The following is a 24,981-nucleotide window of genomic DNA, read 5'->3' as shown; positions in this document are numbered from 1 at the left end:
AACGCAGTGAATTTTGAATTTATGTCTGAAATTAAAGATAAAGAGTGTAGATATATTTTGGTTAGGGGCAAATTAGATACCAAGAGGCACCAAATCCTTTTTAAAGAAAATATTTTACTTAATAGCCACAGAATCATACGGAACACTTATATGTGGTGGGGATTTAAATGTCCAACTCCAGCCTAGTTTGGATATGACTAATCCTTCCAGAAAGAAGAATCCAAAAGCCAAAATGGTTCAAAGAATGCTTAAAGAATTGGGTATGATTGATATATGGAGAGAACTTCACCCAAAGGAAAAACAATTTACTTTTTATTCAGCTTGCCATTCTATGTACTCAAGAATTGATTATCTATTTATGTATAATTCAGATAGCCATAGAATCAAAAACTGTAATATAGGGATTAGGGATGTATCTGGTCACTCAGGGGTTTACCTTATTCTATATTTAGATAATCAACAGAAAGATACACTTTGGAGACTTAATATGAATATTTTGAATGACACAGCAGTACGGAAGCAAATTGAGAATTAATTTGAAACATATCTCCAATGCAATGATAATGGAGAAGTGTCTCCAAGTATCCTGTGGGATGCCGCAAAGGCTGTAACTTCTATCTTGGAGGATAAGAAAACAACAGGCAAAAAATACAGTTTATAAAATCAGGAATCCTAAAACCCAAAAGGTATGCAACGAATTAAAAGACATTCAGAAATCTTTTGAACTATACTATAAAGATTTATACACTCAACCGGCTAGGGCAGACACTCCAACTCTTAAGGAGATTGATAGATTCTTTGGACCTACCATCAATAGAAGAACAACAGAATAAAGCACTGGTGACTGAAATAATGATAGAAGAATTAAATAGTGCTATATCGAAGTTGAAAGCAAATAAGGCATCGGGCACAGATGGCTACTCGTCTGAATGGTACAAAATATTTATACCCCAAATAACACCTATGCTGCTTAATTGCTTTAATCATATATTGAGAACTGGTGAAACCCCACAATCATGGAGAGAAGCAGTCATCCCAATTATTCCAAAGGAATGGATGGATAAGAAGGAATGTAGCTCATATAGACCGATATCGGTCCTAAATGTGGACTATAAGTTATTTGCCTCAATCTTATCTAAGAGATTGGAGGTCATCATCCCTGAGTTGGTGGATCTCGATCAAACTGGTTTTATACAAAACAGGCAGACACAGGATAATTTAAGGAGAGCAATACAAGTAATGAGTTATATTGCAATAGAAAATGTAAGTGCAAAGTTGATGAGTCTAGATGCTGAGAAAACATTAAATTCCGTTGGGTGGGATTACTTGTATCTAGTACTGGCAAGATTCGGCTTTAATGATGACTTTATTAAATGTGTTAAAGCGTTGTACTCCTCACCAATAGCTAGGATAACAGTTAATGGTCACCGGTCGAAAACAAGCCTTTGGCTCAAGCAATAAGAGAGGATTCAGAGATAGAATGGATCTTGATTAGAGGAGATGAACATGAGGTCTGTATGTATGCAGATGATGTCTTACTGTTCCTGGCGAATCCGGAGTCTAACATTCCCAAATTGATGATGCTTTTAAAAATATATAATTTATACTCTGGATACAAAATAAATATCCAAAAGATTCAAACCCTTACTTATAATTTTAGACCCAATTTGGATACAAGAAGACAATATGATTTTGACTGGGATTCTCCCTCAATAAAATATTTGGGGATAAACTTAACAAAAGACATATCAAAACTCTTTGACAGTAATTATGGCCCCATTAACAAGGAGATATAATCTGATATTTCTAAATGGACTCTGCTCCCATTAGACATGAGTAATCGAATAGAAATAATTAAAATGAACGTGTTACCACAGATACTTTATCTTTTTCAATCATTGCCTCTGGAAGTACCGCAAAAACAATTTAATGAATGGGACGGGATGATCTCGAGGTTTATCTGGAATAGCAGAAGACCTAGGGTAAGGTTTAAAACATTTCAGTTGACGAAAGAGAAGAGAGGGAGATCTCTACCATGTCTTCAGGGTTATTATTATGCCGCACAATTGAAACCTTTAGTATGCTGGTGTATACCAAGCTATGAATCTAAATGGAAAACCATAGAAATTACACAGATAGATACTCCTATACAGTCGATACTCTGAAATAAAAATCAAGCTGGAAGGAGCTATAACAGATTGAACACTTGGACTGTATTCTCAGTGAAGTTATGGTTTAGGGTTTTGAAGAAATTACAACTAGAGAAACAAGCTGGAGTATTAAGTTGGATAGCATTTGACCCAGGTTTTGAGCCTGCTAGGCTGGAAGAAAGATTTAAACAGTGGGTTTGGAGAGGCATCACATCTTACTGTTCAGTCATCTCCAATGGAAAACTACAGAGTTATCAGGCCATTTCAGACACATTTGGACTAGAAAAGCAAGATTTCTATAGATACCTACAAGTTAGAGACTATTTTAACAAAAAAATAAAAAGTATAGTGATGGATGATGATAATTTGATTACAATATTTTCAAATGCATATATATTAGAAGACAACAAAAAGCTGGTTTCAAGATTATATGGATGTATACAAGCCTGTAAGAACCATTCAACAAAATACATTAAACAAGAATGGGAGAAAGGGTCTGATTATCAGATAACAGAGGAAGACTGGACAAACTTATGTGTGATACAGGCAAATACTACAAATTCAAGATCCTGGAGGGAGTTTGGATGGAAGAACTTAATATGACTCTTTATAACTCCTAAACTAACAGCACTACGCACAGGCACACAGAGTCAGGGCTTTTGTTGGAGGCAATGTAGAACCTCAATGGCTAATCATGTTCATATTTTTTGGGCCTGTCTGAAAATACAACCTTTTTAGCAAGAAGTAGCAGGTGAAATTGAAAAGATAGTAGGAGAGGAGCTTGAATATTAATTCATTACATTATATCTAGGGAAAATACCAGAAACTGTTTCAGACAAGGATAAATACTTATTAAAGATACATCTAGCAAACAGTAGGAAAGCCATAACTTGTAAATGGTTGCAGGTTGACCCTCCAACAAGGGACAATGGCTAGGAATTGTAAATGAAATATGTTGTATGGAGAGACACATTTATTTCAAAGCTCAATTTCGAAAAATGTAACAAGTATTGGGAAAAATGGACTATGTACTACCATTGAAGAAAGTAGGATATTGTATGTTAAGATGTTGGAAATGTACTGTGACTTGACATTGTGACACCCGTGATGACCTATTGTTTTCTGTTTTCAATAAATAAAAAAATTAAATTAAATAAAAAAGGTATAGTAAAGAAGTATTAATGTTGTATACTTGAGTTGTACAGTTGTTTTGATTATTTATTTGAAAAAGTACATGTTGGTTTCATAACTTTGGACCACTAAGTTGAATTGAGAATTAATGAGTAATAGGAAATTCATACAAATTACTATTAATTCTCATATTATGTTAATATACAGGTGCATCTCAATAAATTAGAATGTCGTGGAAAAGTTCATTTATTTCAGTAATTCAACTCAAATTGTGAAACTCGTGTATTAAATAAATTCAATGCACACAGACTGAAGTAGTTTAAGTCTTTGGTTCTTTTAATTGTGATGATTTTGGCTCACATTTAACAAAAACCCACCAATTCACTATCTCAAAAAATTAGAATACATCATAAGACCAATAAAAAAAACATTTTTAGTGAATTGTTGGCCTTCTGGAAAGTATGTTAATTTACTGTATATGTACTCAATACTTGGTAGGGGCTCATTTTGCTTTAATTACTGCCTCAATTTGGCGTGGCATGGAGGTGATCAGTTTGTGGCACTGCTGAGGTGGTATGGAAGCCCAGGTTTCTTTGACAGTGGCCTTCAGCTCATCTGCATTTTTTAGTCTCTTGTTTCTCATTTTCCTCTTGACAATACCCCATAGATTCTCTATGGGGTTCTGGTCTGGTGAGTTTGCTGGCCAGTCAAGCACACCAAGACCATGATCATTTAACCAACTTTTGGTGCTTTTGGCAGTGTGGGCAGGTGCCAAATCCTGCTGGAAAATGAAATCAGCATCTTTAAAAAGCTGGTCAGCAGAAGGAAGCATGAAGTGCTCCAAAATTTCTTGGTAAACGGGTGCAGTGACTTTGGTTTTCAAAAAACACAATGGACCAACACCAGCAGATGACATTGCACCCCAAATCATCACAGACTGTGGAAACTTAACACTGGACTTCAAGCAACTTGGGCTATGAGCTTCTCCACCCTTCCTCCAGACTCTAGGACCTTGGTTTCCAAATGAAATACAAAACTTGCTCTCATCTGAAAAGAGGACTTTGGACCACTGGGCAACAGTCCAGTTCTTCTTCTCCTTAGCCCAGGTAAGACGCCTCTGACGTTGTCTGTGGTTCAGGAGTGGCTTAACAAGAGGAATACGACAACTGTAGCCAAATTCCTTGACATGTCTGTGTGTGGTGGCTCTTGATGCCTTGACCCCAGCCTCAGTCCATTCCTTGTGAAGTTCACCCAAATTCTTGAATCGATTTTACTTGACAATCATAAGGCTGCGGTTCTCTCGGTTGGTTGTGCATCTTTTTCTTCCACACTTTTTCCTTCCACTCAACTTTCTGTTAACATGCTTGGATACAGCACTCTGTGAACAGCCAGCTTCTTTGGCAATGAATGTTTGTGGCTTACCCTTCTTGTGAAGGGTGTCAATGATTGTCTTCTGGACAACTGTCAGATCAGCAGTCTTCCCCATGATTGTGTAGCCTAGTGAACCAAACTGAGAGACCATTTCGAAGGCTCAGGAAACCTTTGCAGGTGTTTTGAGCTGATTAGCTGATTGGCATGTCACCATATTCTAATTTTTTGAGATAGTGAATTGGTGGGTTTTTGTTAAATGTGAGCCAAAATCATCACAATTAAAAGAACCAAAGACTTAAACTACTTCAGTCTGTGTGCATTGAATTTATTTAATACACGAGTTTCATAATTTGAGTTGAATTACTGAAATAAATGAACTTTTCCACGACATTCTAATTTATTGAGATGCACCTGTAAATTGTATATTATGTTATATTTAGATACAATTTCACAAAATGCTGATAAAAAAATAAATTAAAAAAAAGTCTTCACATGTATCACACTCTTTTTGCTGTAGTTAATGTATATTTTGAAATGCCAAAGTATTTCTAAATTTTATTATTTAAAAAAGTTGCATATTTATTAATAACTCGTATATTTGTCAGTTAACATGCCAAAAATATCATTTTTATTTGTGCATGTATGAACAGTTAGGAACTTATTAATGACTTACAATTTAGTTTTAGATGAAAACCATCATTAATGGTATAATGGTATAAATCATTAATTATTTATAAGCTTGAATTCCACATGGTCAAAATTGACCCATGAATGCAAAAGGTGTATGCAGATTCTGAACGCAATAGGAGGGTAGAGGTCATATCATGAAAAATAGAATTTTCTTTAAAAATTTAAATAAAAGTATTTATGTACTATCAACACATCCTTTGATTTTCAGAATTCAAAACTTCCTTCTCATCCCAGCAAAAATATTTTTAGAAATTAAGCTGTGAATTGTCTCGTTCTAAATTTCCGCTTTATTATATCAAACAAATTAATACAGTAACACATCAGTAACGTGTTACTGTAACACCGCTCACTTTTATGCATATTCAATGTTCAGCAACATATACCTGCCCAGTCACAGTGAAGTAATATGGAGGAAGTACTGTATAATAGATCCGATTATTTCTATACACCACAAGAAGGATAACATTTTCTGTTTATTTATTTATTTATTATTATTATTATTATTATTATTATTATTATTTACAGAGTGATATGAATATCCTTAGAAAGGATAAAGTAAATTAAGAAGAGTAAATTCAAGTTTATTTTTTTCCTTGATCATTTCAGTTAGACCTTAAAGGTATAGTTCACCCATAAATGTCAATTTACCTTGTTGCTCCAAACCCATATGACTTTCCTTCTTCCATGGAACACAAAAGGAGATGTAAGGCAGAATCTTATTCACAGTCATTCACTTTCATTGCATCTTTTTTTTTTTTTTTCCATACAATGAAAGTGAATGGTGACTGAGACTGAACATTCTGCCTAACATCTCCTTTTGTGTTCTACTCGAAGAAAGAAAGTAATACGGTTTGGAATTATATGAGGGTGAGTAAATAATAACAGCATTTTTATTTAATTAAATATCCCTTCAACAGTGTCTGTGGCAAATGTCAGCATGGACTGTTTTGTGAAGCTGTCACAATCTAATGCAGATTTTGTAAAAAGGACGTTATTGATGGATAGAGCAAAAATAAGTTTAATAATAATAATAATAATAAAAAAATAAAACAGCAAACCTGTGAGTAAGTGCAGTTACTCATTTTATATGTGAAAAGTGTGTTTATGTAAAAGTGGAAATACAAAGGGTGGAAAATGGTCATGTAAAACTAAATAGTGACTGTTTGTGGTGCAAAAAACCTTCACTAACATTACCACCATTTACAAGTAGACCTCAAGGAAAAGAAGATGCAGACATTTTTTCTTTGAACCCTTTAAAGACCACATGTAAAATCAATGCATTTTGATTAGAGTGTAGTGCTTCTATGGTATCTGACATGTGTCAAGGGCACAATGTGTTTGGTTGTATGCCACCTTCTACCACACATTCCATGGAGTCTGATGAAGACAGGGTGAAAATGGATGCTTATAAATTCTACCCTTCTCTCTCTTTGAATACTAGAGTGGAGAGTAGCAGGCTGTGATGATGTATCAAACTATTAGTGCTATAAATTCTGATGTGGGAAGTCTGTATCATAAAGAGCATCAGATCTGTTGAACAGACTCATGACTGTTCTGGTCGGGGTGAGAAAAAGAGACTGACCCATGCCTCCGCGAGAGACAGTGGGAGCAAGAGAGAGTGATGTAATGCATTACTGGCAGCGGTCACAGTATGCAGCACTCGGGTAATGTGCTGGCAGAGTGAGGAACTCCCCCGTCCTGGCCAATCTGTGTAATGGATCATTCCTGATGGGCTCTTAGGATAATGCAAAATGGCAAGTGCTATCATTGGTCATTTCCACCAGGGTGAGAAAGGAGGGGAGACTCATCATCCGTTACCATCGCTGGGAGGGATAGACTGCTAATTTGAATGTCCTAGTTCAGAGCCAGGGAAGTTGTATAGTCAAGAGTTTGAAAATCGCATGGATGATTGTTGGTGCCAGATGGGCTGGTTTGAGTATTTCTGTAACTGCTGATCTCCTTTGGATTTTCATGCACAACAGTCTCTAGAATTTACTCCGAATGGTGCCAAAAACAGAAAACATCTGACTGGTTCGAACTGACAAAGTCTAACTCAGATTACCGCCTGTACAACTGTGGTGAGAAGAATATTGAATGCTATTCTGAGATGCGGGTTGGCGCTGCTTTGGCGGCATCAGGAGGACCTACAAAATATTAGGCAGGTGATTTTAATGTTGTGGCTAATCAGTGTATATATATATATATATATATATATATATATAGAAGGCTTTGTGTGATGAACAGACTGAAATTTAAGTCAGTATTAGCTGAAAATCTTGACATTGTGGTTTTTTCCGGAGAATTAATGAAAATAGTACACATGTTGAAGTATTGATTTTTATTAGACTCTTTTCAATAAATTGGTTGATCCAGTTCACAAAAACGGTCTGAATGATTATGTTCACAAATCGGACTGATCCAGTTCTTGAGTTTAACTCACTGACACAATGAAGGGTAAGGTTGTAATTTAATATTGACTTCAAATTCAGTCTGTTCCTCAGATAAAGCTATTTTATGATATCAGAAGATTTGAAATATAGAACACAAGTCATACAGACCACTTTTATGATTTTATGTTATTTTATTTATTTATTTATTTTGGAGCTTGACAGCCCCAGACCTCATTCACTTTTAATTATATGGAAAAGAGTAGCCAGGATATTCTTCAAAGTTCACCTCTTGTGTTCCACGAAAGAAAGAAAATCAAATGGGTTTGGAACGACATGTGGATAGGTAGATAATGACTTCATTTTTTCATTATTACTTCAGTGGCACACATTCTTAATAGCTTTTTCATTTCCCTCCAAAATCTGCCCCAGAACCCTCAAAGTAGTGTTTTGTTGTGGTTCCGTAGGTATGCAAATAAAAAAATAGCTATGTGACAGGGGAGTGTCAGAGGTGCCCAGCAGGGGAGTTCTAAGCTCTTTGATGAGAGTGATTTGCATCAGGTTAAAGTGTTTCGTGGGCCAATTGCTCAGGAGTGTCAAGCAAGTAGTAACGTATCTGGCCTGGGGAACTGTTCTCGGCATACAAGTGTGCACATTTGTGTTTACTCGAGGTAGAGAGACATGACGTGCTGTGCGTTTCGCCTTTTTGCTTTTGGATGTGCAGCTCCCGGGTGTGCACGGAACACACGCTGTTACAGTGCCGCAAGGAGATGGGGAGGAATGAATAAGTGATGTGGGCTTTGGGGAGGCCCAGCTCTGAGGCAGTGGGGCTCAGAGATTGAGGCAGAGAGGCGAGGCAGATGCTAGCACATCAGCCATCACCGCACTCTCGGGTGGGCCTTTGTAAAACTTCACACTGTGGGAAGCAGATAAATCTTCATTCTCTCTTTTACTTCATGTAAAACCTTCCCGCCATGCCCCCAAATGTTTCCCCTCACTGTTGTTCTTTTTTAGATTTACTTTCAATTTCCTCACAGGACTCACACTGTTTTATCTACTACCTGTGTTTTTTAGACTGCGTACAGAATCCTATCTCTCTTTTTCTCTCTCTTTCTCCATATGAATTCATTTTTGCCAGCGGTTTTTCTTTTTGTCACCTTCGGTTCTGTGGATCGACTCTTTGCTTCTGAAGGAAGATTTCTAACATGGCCAACGCGAGCTGACAAAATGGGAAAGTGAGGATAAGCTGTGAAGAAACAAAGTTTGAATACCAGTCCAAACAAACTAGGGCTGCACAATATGGAGGAGAAATGCGATATGCAATATGTTTTTGTCCTATGATGATGTCATCAGAGCGCATGGAACATCGGAGCCCCCACAGGCCAAATAAACTTTTGATTAAAAAAAACAAAACAAACTAGTTTATTGAAATAAAAAAGGACCATCTATCCCAGAGATCACAAACATAGTTGTCTTTTATTACAAACTGCGTATAGACTGCGTAAAATATGTACCGTTTTATCATTAGCTATGTAGCAGATATTAAAATTAATCTTCAATTATTTTTATTTTTTATTGTATTATTTATTTATTTATTCTCCCATTTTTCTCCCCATTTCCCAAATGCGCTCCAAGTCCTCATGGTGCCGTAGTGACTTGCCTCAATCCGGGTGGTGGAGGACGAATCTTAGTTGCCTCCAAGTCTGAGACCGTCAATCCGTGCATTTTATCACGTGGTTTGTTGAGCGCGTTACTGCAGAGACATAGCACGTGTGGAGGCTTCAGGCCATCCACCGTGGCATCCATGCACAACTCACCACGTGCCCCACCGAGAGCGAACCACATTATGGTGACCATGAGGGGGTTACCCCATGTATCTCTACCTACCCTAGCAACCGTGCCCTGGCTGGAGTTACTCAGCATGCCCTGGGATTCGAACGCACGAACTCGCTGAGCTACCCAGTCCCCCCAGTTATTTGTATTTTTATGTGAAAAGCATATTAGTATAAAGTTAATTTCACCATATTGTTGTATATCCTAAAATAATCTGTGTTGTAAAATATTACATTTTTACAATGTATTTGATGTTTGTATTAATTTCAAAATTAGTATTAAAATCATTCCGTTATCGCAAGCCCTTGTGATATGCATATTGCTATATTTCGATAAATTAGATTAGATTATGTATTGCAGCCCTAAAGCTTACCTTTGCAGTCTGTGTCCATGTAGAGCCCCTCATATAAAGCTAAAAATTATGTCTCTGTGTTTTTCAGCCTTTTGTCAATATTCAGTATGTAGTGTTTCTCATTATTTATGTATTTGCTCTGAAATGGATAAAAAGGGTGTTTTCGTTGTTGTTGTTATTGTTTTCAATCAGAGGAACCGTAATTTCAAACAAACAGCCATTGATTCAAAATGTCTAATTTAAGAAATTAAATTCAGGAAAAATCTTGGCAAGGTAATCAAGGATTTTTTAACTTTTCTTTTTTTTTTTTTTTTTACTAAATAAAGGAAGAATGATATTTAATCAGTTTCATTCATTGGCATACATTTAAAATTTACCTTATTATAAATATCAACATACATATACATATACGCACGCACACACACACACACACACACACACACACACACACACACACACACACACACACACATATATATATATATATATATATATATATATATATATATATATATATAATTTATTTATTTATTTATTTTATTTTTTTTGCATTTTTTTTTGCATTTTTATATATGCAAAACTTTTGTTATGAACATTTGAGTGATGACCCAAAGGAAACATTCAATCAGAATTTTTAATTGTTTCATTTAAATAGGCATTTTGAATTGATTCATGTAAATGAATCAAAAGCACTTTTCCACCATTAGGCTAAGCTATTGAACTGTGACGTTCTGCAGTGATCCGGGCTTGTTGACAAGATAACGGTTTCTTACAGCATCTAAACTTATCAGCTCTATCACTATTTTGTCTTTTGAGTTTAGAGGTAATGTGTGTAATTTCTGTGAAACTGTCGTCACTAAACCAAACATAATTGCAATCATAAGGACCAAACTGCCCCAGTTGTTGCTATGTTGGGCTAGCCAGGATGCTCACACAAACAGAACGATATTTTGAACAAAGCCACTTTTTTACAGTTTTTGGGGGGTACTTAATATACGAATGGCTTATAGTTGTCTCTACAGGTGTCTCTGCATACTACACTGAGATAGGAGAAATTATTTTAACATAGAAAACAATCACACAGATTCTGTTAAATTTACGGTAAAATACCGCCAGCCATGGTTGCCAGAAATTTATCTTAAAAAATACAGTTACCATGTTTCAGGCATTATATGGGATGTCATTTTTATGCCTGTATATTTTATGTTTTACTACCATTTATATTATTAATTGATATAAACTTACAGAAAATAATGGCATAATAACTTCAAGATCAACAGGAGTGGCCCTTCCAGGAGCAATTACCAATACATATAGCGACAAACAAAACACCATCAGGGTAATGCTTGTAACACTAATATAATGCAATAAACATTAAAGGTGCTGTAAGCGATTTCAGCCATTCTACTTCCACAAGACTGAGCTGTTGGATTAGCCAAGCCCCCTTTTTCCAAAACACTGAACTCCAAAAATATGAGCTTAATTGAGAGCAGAAATGGTTGTTAAAAATAATAGTTGTAAAATAGCGTCCTCAACCAACAACTGTTATGAAAACATAGCATAAAAATGCATTATGGCTCAATAATTCACTGCAACTACAATACTATGAGAACCCGCAAAATGATTAACAGGCAGAATGCGTCATTTTCCACGGACACATTTTTGTTTGCTGTTTACAGAGTCTAGTGCTGTCAGAGAGACCGGTGAGATATCTCATGACACTTATTTCATTAATATCTTTCAGGGAGTAGGAACATATTTTCCATACCTTTCCAGGAAAAAAAAAATTGCTTACAGTACCTTTAACTAAACTACATAAAATATAACATAGAACACCCCAATACACACTGAAAATAAATGATTAGTAAGATTTACTTAATTTTTATTTCGCAAGTTTTTGCACATAGTTTTTCTAGTAAAAACTACACTGCCTGGCCAAAAAAATGTTGCATACTCTAAAATATTTAGTTGGACCGCCTTTAGGTTTGATTACGGCAGGCATTCGTCATGGCATTGTTTCGACAACCATTTATTTCTGTCAAGAGTTGCAATAATTTTGGGCTGAGATCTTTTATTGATGACGGGAGATTCAAACCACTCCGTAAAGTCTTCTCCAGTACATCTCAAAGACTTTAAATGGGGTTAAGATCAGGACTCTGTGGTGGCCAATTCATGTGTGAAAATGATTCCTCATACTCCCTGAACCACTCTTTCACAATTTGAGCCTGATGAATTTGGCATTGTTGTCCTGGAATATGCCCATGCCATCAGGGAAGAAAAAATCCATTGACGGGATAACCTGGTCATTCAGAACATTCAGGTAGTCAGCTGACTTCATTTTATTGCTGCATAATGTTGCTGAGCCTACACCTGACCAACTGAAGCAAACCCAGATCATAACACTGCCTCCAGAGGCTTGTACAGTGGGCACTATGCATGACAGGTGCATCACTTCATACGCTTCCCTTCTTAGCCTGACACGCCCATCGCTTTGTAATAGGGTAAATTTGGACTCATTAGACCACATGACCTTTTTCCATTTCTCCACAGTCCAATCTTTATGCTCCCTAGCTAATTGAAGTAGTTTTTTGCTGATTAGCCTCACTAACAAGTGGCTTTCTTGTGGCCACAGATGTTTAGTCCCAATCCTGTAAGTTCTCGTCGCATGGTGCCTGTCAATTTTTTACCATGTGACTTCACCAAGTGTTTTAGTGATCTCCGATCATGATCATTCAAGATTTTTTTTCAAACCACATTTCTTCTGCGAAGTATCCTTCCAGGTTTTAATAATGCATTGGACAGTTTTTAACACAATTCCAGCAATCTCCTTAGTTGTTTTCTTTGATGCAGGCCAATAATTTGCCCCTTCTGAAACACAGTAACATCTTTTCCATGACCACGGGGTACATCTTCCAATATGGTTGTTTAAGAAATGAGAAGCTACACGCTGTATCAGTTAGGGTTAAAATAATTGTTGCCAGCTGAAACATATTAATCACTGCAATAATGATCCAATCGTAGGCTCTTAAGTATCTCTTTATTTCAGTCTAAACTGTGACTATTTGGGGGGCCAGGCAGAGTACTTAACTTTGTGACATAATATTGATTGAAGTAGGTGAGTTTAACTTAAAATTTAACTTAAACATTTTTGTAAATTTAATTACTTATACTTAGAAATATGATATGTGTGGTACTTGAATAAACTTTGTTAAAGTCTGATTAGAACATTAGAATTTTCCTTACAAACATATTTAATCATATACCACATGACATATTGAAGCATTCCACAGGGAAACTTAATGCAGGCTATGTAGTCTATGAGACAACATCACCTTGCACTACTGGTCATAGAAACAAGAATCAAAGAAGTGATGTCCAGTTCATGAATGAATCGTTCTTTTGAACCGGTTCTTTTTAGTGAACGAGTTGAACTAGTTCACCAAATCGGACTGAATCATTAGAAACAGTTCGCATCTCGAGTCAACACTGATCCACAAGTTACTCTATCTTAACCTGTCTCTTGGATGTGCCTGACACTCGATAGCCCGATAACCGGGAGTAATATGATCCTAGAACTGGTGATATCTGCTTTTGCCAACTCTTCTTTGCAATTAACCGCTCCAACTAGTTCACAAATCGGACTGAACGCTCGGGTCGCAACAGCTCTCAAGTCAACAGTACAATGAGTTGCTCATAACAGTTCTCGAGTCAACAGCACACTGAACGGAGAATCGCCTATTTCGGAGATGTCCGACATACTGAGAACTGATGAGCTGCTGACATTGAGCATGTGTGTGATTAAGGGGCGAAATGTATGTTTCAGGTGTATTTTGCTGAACAACAGAGAGTGTAACAAATAACACATATTGGAAATATGTTTATGACTATTGTATTACCGTTTTATCAACATATGAAGATGATCCAGTCTACAGCTCTCGAGTCAACAGTACATTGAGTCATTTGCAGAGTTCTCGTGTCAACAATACATTGATCCGAGAGATGTAAACAAATTTTACTATTGAGTATTGTGCATGCAGATTATATCTGAAGTTGTGATGAGCTGGATCATGGGTTCTGTAAAAAAGGACTAGTTTAGTCACTTTTTATGCTTTAAACATGTGTAGAACATCCACGTTTGTATATCAGTGTCAGTATTGGGTGCTTTAGGTGCAAAACTTTAATGTAGGATGTATTGTAAGATCACTGAATAAAACACTGATGACAATAAACACCCTTATTATTATAATTTAAATAAAATATTATAATCAGCAATATGCCTTTACATATGGCTTTATTGAATGTGTTTGTGCGTGTATTCTACGACGACGGCATATTAGCATTATATATAGTGACGCCATTATGTGATGATGTTAATGAACTGGTGAATTGGTTTTTTGAACCAGCTCATTGAAATGAACCATCCAAAAGAACCGGTTCGCGAAAAAAAAAAAATCATACTCCCCATCACTAAATCAAAGCACACAGAACTCAACACTTGGTCCACAAAACACTATGATGGTGACAATCAATATTTTTTTTATCATGAATGGCTAATTTTGAGTAGAAAATAAACAAGAAGGTACCAAATGTAACAACAAAATTAACAATAAAAACTATGTTAATAAACTTGCAAACAGTGAAACAATGCAAGCTCATTAATTATTCAAGACCAGTGCATGCTGGGAACACCAGCTTCAAAAAGCTAAGTAAAATTTACTTATTTTATTTACCAGTGAAATTTAAATTTAGGATTAATATATGATGACACATTGAAAAAATAAACAATCATAAATAATATTTACTTATAAGCTATAGTATTAATGTTTACATGTTTGGATGAGGAATTTACTTAATATTTTCAAGTTCATGCTTAAATTAACTTATTCAATGTAGAAAGTACTTAATCTTTTCTACTATATGTACTACACCACAAAATAATTTTTAATTATTATCAGAAGAAAGATAACTATTTACATAAAATATAATTAAATGTGATGGGTCATGCAGGGACTTCTAGGAACGTCCGGTTATTGTTTTTCACCATAATTTTAACAATAGTTTACCGTAAAAGTATGTATTCTCTTGTTAAACATGATATACATTTTTACCATTAATTATATGGTAAAATCATACTTTTTGCATAGAAAATAAAAAATATATTTTTACAATATATTACTGTTAAATTACATGTATTGTCTTGGTAAATATATTATTTATTTATTTTTACAGTAAATGTTAAAATAACTACTTGTTAACCAGTTAACTTTTTTACTGTTGCATTTCTACATTCTTTTGTCATTACAGTTATGGAATTTATTTTAAAGTGCACCTTTAATTTTATGTCTCTAACAAAATCATTGTAAATATATTTTGAAAATTTGATATATATTGTGTGATGAGCAATGGACCAACTGCCATTCCAAAAGCCTTGGTTATGGCAGGGCCCCTCTCTACTTGTCAGGGGAAAGAAAAGTTGCCCTATTTTGATTGGATCATGGAGGACCAACACAAAAAAATGCCAAGCAGCCAACAGATAAACTCTTTGGACAACCGCCAGATACCTTTTATGGAGCAGGAAGGTTTTCTCCGGATAATCCCCCAAATTAGAGGAGACTACCCATTGGTCCAACATGAGGTTTGTTCCCGCCAAATCCCATTGGCACATCTTGACTCTCACCCTAAGGTTTAAACTAAGGTGGCCATAAAAATTCCTCAGGACTTCCAAATGCAGCACATTAATTAACTGCCCATTTTGGCAGCAGTGGCTGAAACAAAAGGCCCAAACATACTTCAAGCAAGTACGCGAACGCAGATGCAAGCGCTTGGCCAACGCATGTCCTACGCATGGTCCCGTTGTACATACTTTATGTGCGCTCTTGTGTTGCTTTGGCGGTTACAAACCTCACACCACAAGGGGGCGAAAGAGTCTTTTTATGTGCCACGAAGTGTGTGATGTTGAAGGATGAGGGGAGGAAGAGGGGGCAGGTTGTGGCTGTGGTGGTGGTTGCTTCTGGGCATCAGACTGTTGTTGGGTCTCTGGCTGTAGAGGAGTCTGTGGTTGAGGCACAGAGGGAGGGGAGATGTGGGCAGGGGTACTGGATGGTGTCTGACTTCTCTGACTATTTTCCTGATCAGTCTCAAACTGCAAGAGCCACAAAGGCAAACATGACAGATTTGAGGTGGATTAGTAATAAAGGCACAGTGATAACTTTTTAACTTTCTACCTAAAATACAAAACTTTCATCATTAGATATGTATTCTTTATAACACTTCTTGTTCTTTAACCCTGCAGTCAATGCAAATAAAGTGTGTGTGTGTGTGTGTGTGTGTGTGTGTGTGTGTGTGTGTTTGTGTGTGTGTGTGTGGTACATTTACTTTATCTCACGTTGCTCCAGTGGGTTTATGTTACTACATCTCTTTCAATAAAAGCATCTGCTAAATGTAGACCTGCACGTGGTTTAACTTTGCTTATGTTTACATACAGTATATAGCAGATTAGATCATTTTGACAGGTATGCTAAGGATATCCATTGAAGTTTGCTTTTAAACAACATTACCGAATAACTAAAATTTGACTCTGTCAAAAAGCCTTCCCAGCATGTCCAAAATGACTGGATATCCATAGCTAGTTGCGGCATCTCCGCTGTGGAAGCCTTCCCATTTCTTCCTGGCTCGGACAAATCGGTCCCGTAGTTGTTTCCATTTTCTCTTTACAGTGTTGTTATCAGAATTTAGGGAAGCTGCAATTTCTTGCCAAGCATTTTCAGTCGCTGTTTTATTCGAATGGACAGGGGACTATTAGTCGTAAATATGTTTGTATAATCTAACTTATTCGGCAAGACTCTCCTCAAATTGCTGCTCCGCCATGACAGTTGTTGTCTGAAAACAGAAAATCCGCTCTAGCGCTCCTTGCGGCAACGCAGAGAATGCAGCGCGTACTTGCGTTGGGTTATGAATTGAGCATTGACACATTTGACTACATAGCGACGCGTGGAATAGAGCTTGTGTAGCAAGGTGTGTCTAATAATTGTCTAACTTGCTTAGATAATATGTATCTGAGGTCAGTTCAAGACAAGTAGTAGTCAGATTATATGTTTAAGGATAAATAAGTATTTATCCACTGTCATTTACCATAGACCCTAAACGTTCTTTCCCCCAAGAATGTTGGTTACCATATAATTATATTTTATTTCTATATTCAACTCAACATCATTGCATGGTAACACTATATTTTGATGGTCCTAACTAGATATTTAACTGATTATAAGTGACTTATCAACTGGCATGCTATAGCTAGTAAACAGTGTTTCAACAAACATTCAGTAGACTTTCAATAGCCTGTATAACAGCAGCAAAATAACAGCTTATCGACTGACTTGCTATAGGTAGTAAACAGTGTTTCAACAAACATTCAGTAGACTTTCAGTAGCATGTATTTAGATCTTTATTAATGACCTTTTAATGAACTGATGTTCTCAACAATAATGTAAGTAGGTCATTAATAGAGATCTATATACAGGCTACTGAAAGTCTACTGAATGTTTGTTGAAACACTGTTTATTAGCTATAGCAAGTCAGTTGATAAATGTAAGTAGGTCATTAATAGACATCTATATACAGGCTACTGAAAGTCTACCAAATATTTGTTGAAACACTGTATACTAGCTATTGCAAGTCAGTTGATAAATGTAAGTAGGTCATTAATAAAGATCTATATACAGGCTACTGAAAGTCTACTGAATGTTTGTTGAAACACTGCTTACTAGCTATAGCAAGCCAGTTGATAAGTCACTTATAGTCAGTTAAACATCTATTTGGGACCATCAGAATAAAGTGTTACCCATTGCATTTATCGATTCTGTGTTTATTCCATTTATTGTTCCATGTATTGAACATCAGTATTCTCTTATCTAGTTATTGGTTATTATTCATTAGTACTGCATATTTATTCATTAGTAGCATTCAGTAGTTGTAGTATTTACTCTTGCTTATCTTGTGTTAATAAAATAAAGTTAATAAAATTAGTTTTTCTTGTGTTAATGACCAGAGGCTCTTCTAGTTATCAAAAATCTCACAAATCCTTCAGATAAGTCAGATGGCAAACTCCCTCTAAGTTACATATTTTTTTTCTAATTCATTGAACTATCCTCTTGGATCGTTCTTATATTGTTATGGTGAAAATCCCTAACTGGTGACCCAAAATCAGGGAGGGGCCATCTGACACTAGCACATACATATTTGGTTGACCGTGTGATTATCACTACAAATGCCTCGCCTTGCCCCACCCCACATCCTGCATCAAGACAAGCAAGAAGCAGTACATCTTGATCAAATTGTGTAGTGCCTCTGTAAGTATGTGTGTGTGTGTGTGTGTGTGTATTTCTAAGAATTAGTAATCTGTTATCCTACTGTATCTCTTCTCTACAGCACCATTGGAGCAGACATGCTTTCATACTGCAGATCAGCTGCAATCACAGAAAGACACTCATCTACACTCAGGCTTCTCAATAATTGCTGACAACAGGCAGCATAGGTAGCCATTACCCATGAGGCATGCTAAAGACCTAAGAGACTGCTGTCTCATACTAAATGGAATAATGGTTGTAACAATTCGGGAAAGGAGGAAGCTGGGATCAGCTTGACAATACACGTAGACATTTATTGTTGCACTTTTCAGTCACACACAATAACACACTGCTTCACACTACGTTATGCTTTTCAGCATCTACATAAATACACTTCAACATAATAGGCTTTTCAGCCGAACATTTAACACACACATAGCTTCGTGCGTCTCTCTCTCTCGTCTGCCGCTGACTCCTCTCCTTAAATACTCCCGCCTTCCTCCTTCCCAGGTTTCGGATCCAGTAACAATTCGGGAAAGGAGGAAGCTGGGACCGGCTTGACAAAATACATAGACATTTATTGTTGCACTTTTCAGTCGCACACAATAACACACTGCTTCACACTACATTATGCTTTTCAGTATCTACATAAATACACTCCAACACAATAGGCTTTTCAGCCAAACATTTAACACACACATAGCTTTGTGCATCTCTCTCTCTCTCTCGTCTGCCACTGTCTCACTGGAACACGAAACCGGTGTGGCACACAGGTGGAACTCATTCACCACTTATCTTCCTGACCTCGCTCTGCCCAGACGCCGCTCGGCCCTGCCCTGCTCGCTACAATGGTCATTACAGTATTTCAAAAGTAATTACAGTAGTAGATTCCATGTCTGTCCATCTCTACTTCATATTCCGGTGAGTTTTTGGATTGAGAGAAAGAGAGAGAGAAAGCAGTGTGAAATGAACTGGGTTGCAGGTCTGTTCTGATAGGATTGCAGACAAAACAATGCTACTTGCAAATAATACAATGAAACCAACCATATAATCGTTTATAATTAGAAGAGCAAAATAAATATGCATATCAGCTTTTTAAAGAGAGAAGAAAACATGTCTCATATATTTTGTTGTTGACATCAAAGTCAAGTAATTTTTATTTGTATAACGCTTTTTATAATACTCTTAGCTTCAAAGCTGCTTAACAGAATAGCATACCGTAATGTCTGTAATATCTTAAAACCCCCAGTTAACAGCTTCTTTGAAATTCATGCCTTAATATCTTTGTGTGCCAAATGCTAATGTGGCAAAGAAAAAAGCTCCATATGATGTAAGTGGAGTGAAAAAAAAAAAAAAAAACATTAGGAGAAAATTGACTCAGCTGGGGAAGAAAATTGAAAATATGTAAAATAGAAAAGGCATACTGTACTTGCATCCAATCAAACTCTATTTTGGTGCAAATACATCTCAAACTTGGTAGAAGCTAGCCAAATTAGGCAGATGCCAACATGGAAAGGCTGCAGGATATGCCTTTATCCTCGAAAACCATCAACAAAACTATGCAAGAAAAAAAAAACAAAAAAAAAAAACAAGATACATTAAATGCAGGTGCTCTTGCAACAAACATTCACATGGTTTGTGCCAACCACAATGTATTTTCACTGGTAAATTATTGTCTTAAGCACAAAAAGAAATCTATTTATTTCAATATTTGATTTTAAGAAGATTTTTGTTTAATATGATACATTTTGGTATTGTGTTGGGTTACCATTTGATCTCCAATATAAAATCTGAGTCCTGAAGAAAAAACATCTGAAAACCACTTATTTAAAACATCTCTGGACCATATCTTCGGTTTTGCTATGTTTATTATCATTGTCTAACATAAAAATGTGCATGTCTTTTGCTGACAACACAGAATTTGAATGCTTTTTTCACGAAAAATGAATCTAACATTTTCTCCATGGGGCTTTTTAAGATGTAAATGTTTGCCTCATGTCGTGAGTTGAATAAGTACAATTTCACATGCCTGACATCTGAAGGGAACTGTAGAAATGCCTTATTAATGTAACTCTCCCACAAACAACTCAGAATTTTCTTTGTTGTGTGTGCGTTAACCATATACTATCTCTCTCTGTCTATTTCTCTTTCTTTCTTACAGCTCCAGGTATCTACCACTGACCTAAGTGGTAAGCTGGTAGAGGGACCAGTGGACCTGGACGTGTCTGTTATTGACCAGAATGACAACAGACCGGTCTTCAAAGAGCCACGGTACTCTGGGGAAGTCCTGGAAGGCTCTCCCACAGGTATACTTCCCTGACCTATAGCTTTCTCTAACAGTGCTCATGTTTTAGCTGTGGAATGAGTGTGTCTGAGGAACTGATTACTGTAGGAAGAAAGTCAAGATAAGAGTTGGCTATGGGTCTAAAGGTTGTTGATAGAAGTAATGGTCAGAGATATGATCTTGGATTGATTTGATGGAACACATCCTCAATTTATCAATCCATCCATCCATCCATCCATCCATCCACTTTCAAAAGTATTTTAAACTTTCAGTTAAAGCTTTGTCAAGCCAACATCAAAAGTCTTTTTCCTCTTCAGTACTCTTTGGCATGTTGGGACTTTCTACCATTTGAGAGGTTTGACTTACTATAATAGTGCTTTAAACTAGTAAATTATCTAGAATTCAAATAGGTTGCATCAGTTTTGTAGTCTGCGCTGCAATATCAAGGGAAGCCTGGTTGACGTTCCAAAGATATAGTATGATAGAGCAGAGCGGATCACTTGCGAGCGGTTCTGTGTTTGCTCGTGCCACACTGCCGTGAAAACCAAGCTCCAGTCGCATGGCACAAATATAACAACGTATATAACCACCCTTCCATTTGTTGTCACACAAGTATCCATCTACAACAGGTGGTAAATTATTCATTCAAATTAAGATCTAAAATCAGAGATGTGCATCAATGGCTTTTCTTTAATTTGTTTTTCAACATATAATTCAAAAGTGTGTTTCTTCAAGCACTTGCCTTTGTGTCTAACAGCATCTATGGTCATGTGTCATGAAACGTCTTACAGTTAGCCTGCCACAGTGGCAGGTAGATGAGCAAAATTACCCGCCATGGCTGGTGCTACTTTCATACTCTGTGCTACCTTTTAATACATTTGGTGACTTTTGTAATTTCCAGACATTGTCGTTCATCGCCTGTCAATAGTCACATTTCCACTATTGGGCCAACTGAGGGTGAGCTAGTACATGCCAGGGACAGTTGAATTCCCTCTGTCACTTCTGGGGCTTCATAGTGCCTCCTCGGGGCTTTCTTGGGGCCAACGGCCAAGCGCCCTGGCCCACCCTTGGGCCATACAAGACCTTCTGTGGCTTGAGGTGGGGTTGATGTCAAAGGTGGAGTTTAGCTGAGTCAGGTCTGACGTTTCAGCACCAAGATACTCATTCCACATTTTTTTTATATCTGGCTACCAGCTTACCTTAACAGATCAACAGAGAATGAAGAATCATCAGTACTGGTCATAGACAAAATCAGGGCTCTTCTGAATATTTGGGCTGATGAAAATGTGCAATGTAAGATCGACGGTGTCTGCCGAACAGTGTTAATTGTTTCACAGTTTTTTGTTTTAGTCATAGTGTCACGTCTGAGAGAGCAAGGCAGGAACCAGATGCAGGGAGGCAAGGATAAGGGCTTTGTTAAATAAACAAACAAAGTACAAATCAAAAATCTCACAATGGAGAACAATTGTGACTGAAGAAAATAACAGGTACAGGAACCAACCGACTGGAGAAACACACGACAAAGCACAATGATAACAACAAATAATTTGACAAAGGCCTCAAACACAAGGAGAGCTTATATTGGGATAAACATAACGAGAGACAGGTGACATGGCTGATAAAACTGAAGGGAGTAATTAGCGATGTCATGGCAACAGGGCTAGCATACCACATGTGGTACCTGCAAACAAGAGGAAGAGAAGCACACCTGGAAACAAGCAGACATGACACACAGACGAAACAGATAGACATTCAGGGAACACACAGTCAGACCTGACTATGACTGAGACAGTGACTGGGGAATGGCCACGATGGCCAAAAGCACTGACAGGGGCATGGGAACTGCCTCTGTGGCCGTGAACGCTGACAGGGGCAGGAGAACAGCCTCATGGCCATGAGTGTTGACAGGGGTGGCCATGGACACTGACAGCAACAGGTGAACAGCCTCTGTGGCCAAGGGCCCTAGCAGCTGCAACTGGGAAATGGCCTACGTTCTAAGCGGATTGTCCAAACCCGAAAAGAAGAGTTGTTTCAACCGGATCTCGTCAAAGCACCACCGGTGAGGCTCACTGATCAGCTCCATAGCGTAGATGCCAAACCCATGACCATTCTGGGAGCTGACCATGGTGTGGTTGAGCTGGGCGGCACTTTGAGAGACCTGTACCTTTCAAGCTGGAGCGGGATCAAAAGAAAAGCCCATTGCCTCTGCTGGGTCCATTTTGATGTCAAATCATTCTGTCACGTCTGAGAGAGCAAGGCAGCACCCAAATGCAGGGAGGCAAGGATAAGGGCTTTATTAAATAAACAAAGTACAAACCAAAAATCTCACAATGGAGAAAAACAGAACTAAAACACTGGAAAACAAATACAGAACAAGACTGAAGAAAATAACATGTACAGGAACCGACTGACTGGAGAAACACACGACAAAGTACAATGATAACAACAAACAATTTGACAAAGGACTCAAACACGAGGAGAGCTTATATAGGGGAAAATATAATCAGAGACAGTTGACATGGATGATGAGCTGAAGGGAGTAATTAGCGATGTCATTGCAACATGGCTAGCATACTGCACGTGGCACCTGCAAACAAGAGGAAGAGAAACACACTGGGAAACAAGCAGACATGACACACAGACGAGACAGACAGACAGTGAGGGGAGGCACAGTCAGAACCGACTGTGACACATAGTTTTAGTCTTTTGACAAAATGTCCTTTAAAATCTGTCAGTATTTCTTCATCATTTTTATTAATTTTACTCTGTTTACTCTGACTAAAATGGCAAATTTAGTCAACAAAAATATCTTTTAGTTGATGATAATGTGCAAAATGACAAAAACATTTATTTTAAATGTATCATAATTTTTTTTTTATTTAAACGTAACAAACTAGATAGGCTATGTACAAAATACTGCACAACTGTCCTTTCACACAACTGCAGCGTTGTGTGTGTTTTTACAGAAACAGCGTGTTCACGAGGCAAGTTAGGCATATTATGACTAGTGCGTAATTTTGTTCAAGATCACCTGTTCATTCGCTTCATTGTCTGGTGCAGCTATCATTATGAGGACTCTCCATAGACATAACGATTTTTATACTGTACAAACTATAGATTCTATCCCCTAACCCTACCCCTAAACCTAACCCTCACAAAAACTTTCTGCATTTTTACATTTTCAATAAAACATCATTTAGTATGTTTTTGAAGCGATTTGAATTATGGGGACACCAGAAATGTCCTCATAAACCACATTTATAGCATATAACCCTTGTAATTACCAGTTTGTAACCTAAAAAAAGTCCTGATAAACCACTTAAACCTGCCCACACACACACACACACACACACACTTGTTTTTATATCATTGTGGGAACTCTCCATAGACTTCCATGCATTTTATGGATTTTATACAGATCTAACGATAATTTCTATCCCCTAATCCTAACCCTACCCCTAAACCTAACCCTCACAGAAACCTTTTTGTATTTTTACATACAAAAAAAAAAAAAAAAAAAAACATAGTTTAGTATGTTTAATAAGCCATTTCCCCTCGTGGGGACTGCTGGCATGGCCCCACAAGGTAGGTGATCTCAGGTTTTACTATCTTTGTGGGGACATTTGGTCCCCACAATGTAGCATAAACATGTATATTTTCGCCGGACTTGCCAAGTTGTGTATTCAGCGCACAACGGTACAGGTTTGGGAAAAAATATAAAAATTGCGGACACAGTACAATTCCATGTTTATTTCAAGGACTAGCTAATCTCCTCTCCAGAGTCTCATACCTCAGCTTCATTTACCCTCTTGTTTGTGAAATGGGCGGGGTGTGTGACGTTGGCACCAGAGCGACGTATTAAGGGACGGTTTTAGGGTAATTGTGGCTATTGGCCCGATGGTGGGAATGCAGATCAATTTTGGTCTCGCAGCTTGAGGTCCGATGCTGCTGGCCCTGGCTGGCCAGTTGATAGCCCTGGCTTGCACTGACCCGAAAAAGCGGCTAATGAGTGTTGCAATTGGCATCGGGATATTTGTCAGACATCATCGATATCCGATTACATTGTCCTATTGCCCTGCCCATCATGGGGAAAAAATTAATAAAAAAAATAGCAAAGGGCTAAAGGGTTTGTTCTCTATATGGCAAAAAATACAGGTTTCATTTATTCATATTTTTTTTATTCAGTACACTTCAACTTGTCCCTAATGAGCAAACCCATTATCTCAGAATGTGTATCTTCACACCACATACTACAGAGATAACTTTGCCATGCTAATCGTGAGCATCCCTCATGAGTCACAGCCCACATTTATCTTGCCATCAGAGAATGCTACATTGTTTTCATGATGTGTCTGATAAATCAAAAAAGAATTGGACCATTTACAAACTGCATGACACTGTCTTCGCTTTTCATTCCCTTGCCCTGAAGAAATGAGAA

General features: G+C 37.3%; 1 protein-coding gene across 1 annotated transcript in view; it reads left to right on the top strand.

The window, feature by feature from the left end:
• The window catches only part of LOC127455892 (cadherin-13-like), a 570,343-nt gene that overhangs the window by 300,002 nt on the left and 245,360 nt on the right, over positions 1 to 24,981 (top strand). The window contains exon 6 of the mRNA XM_051724064.1: positions 20,421 to 20,565. Coding sequence (XP_051580024.1) covers positions 20,421 to 20,565 — 145 coding nt within the window. The remainder of the gene's footprint in view (positions 1 to 20,420; positions 20,566 to 24,981) is intronic.

This window comes from Myxocyprinus asiaticus, chromosome 18 (genome assembly GCF_019703515.2).
Source record: "Myxocyprinus asiaticus isolate MX2 ecotype Aquarium Trade chromosome 18, UBuf_Myxa_2, whole genome shotgun sequence".
NCBI lineage: Eukaryota > Metazoa > Chordata > Actinopteri > Cypriniformes > Catostomidae > Myxocyprinus > Myxocyprinus asiaticus.
This window is presented reverse-complemented; position numbering and strand designations above follow the sequence as displayed.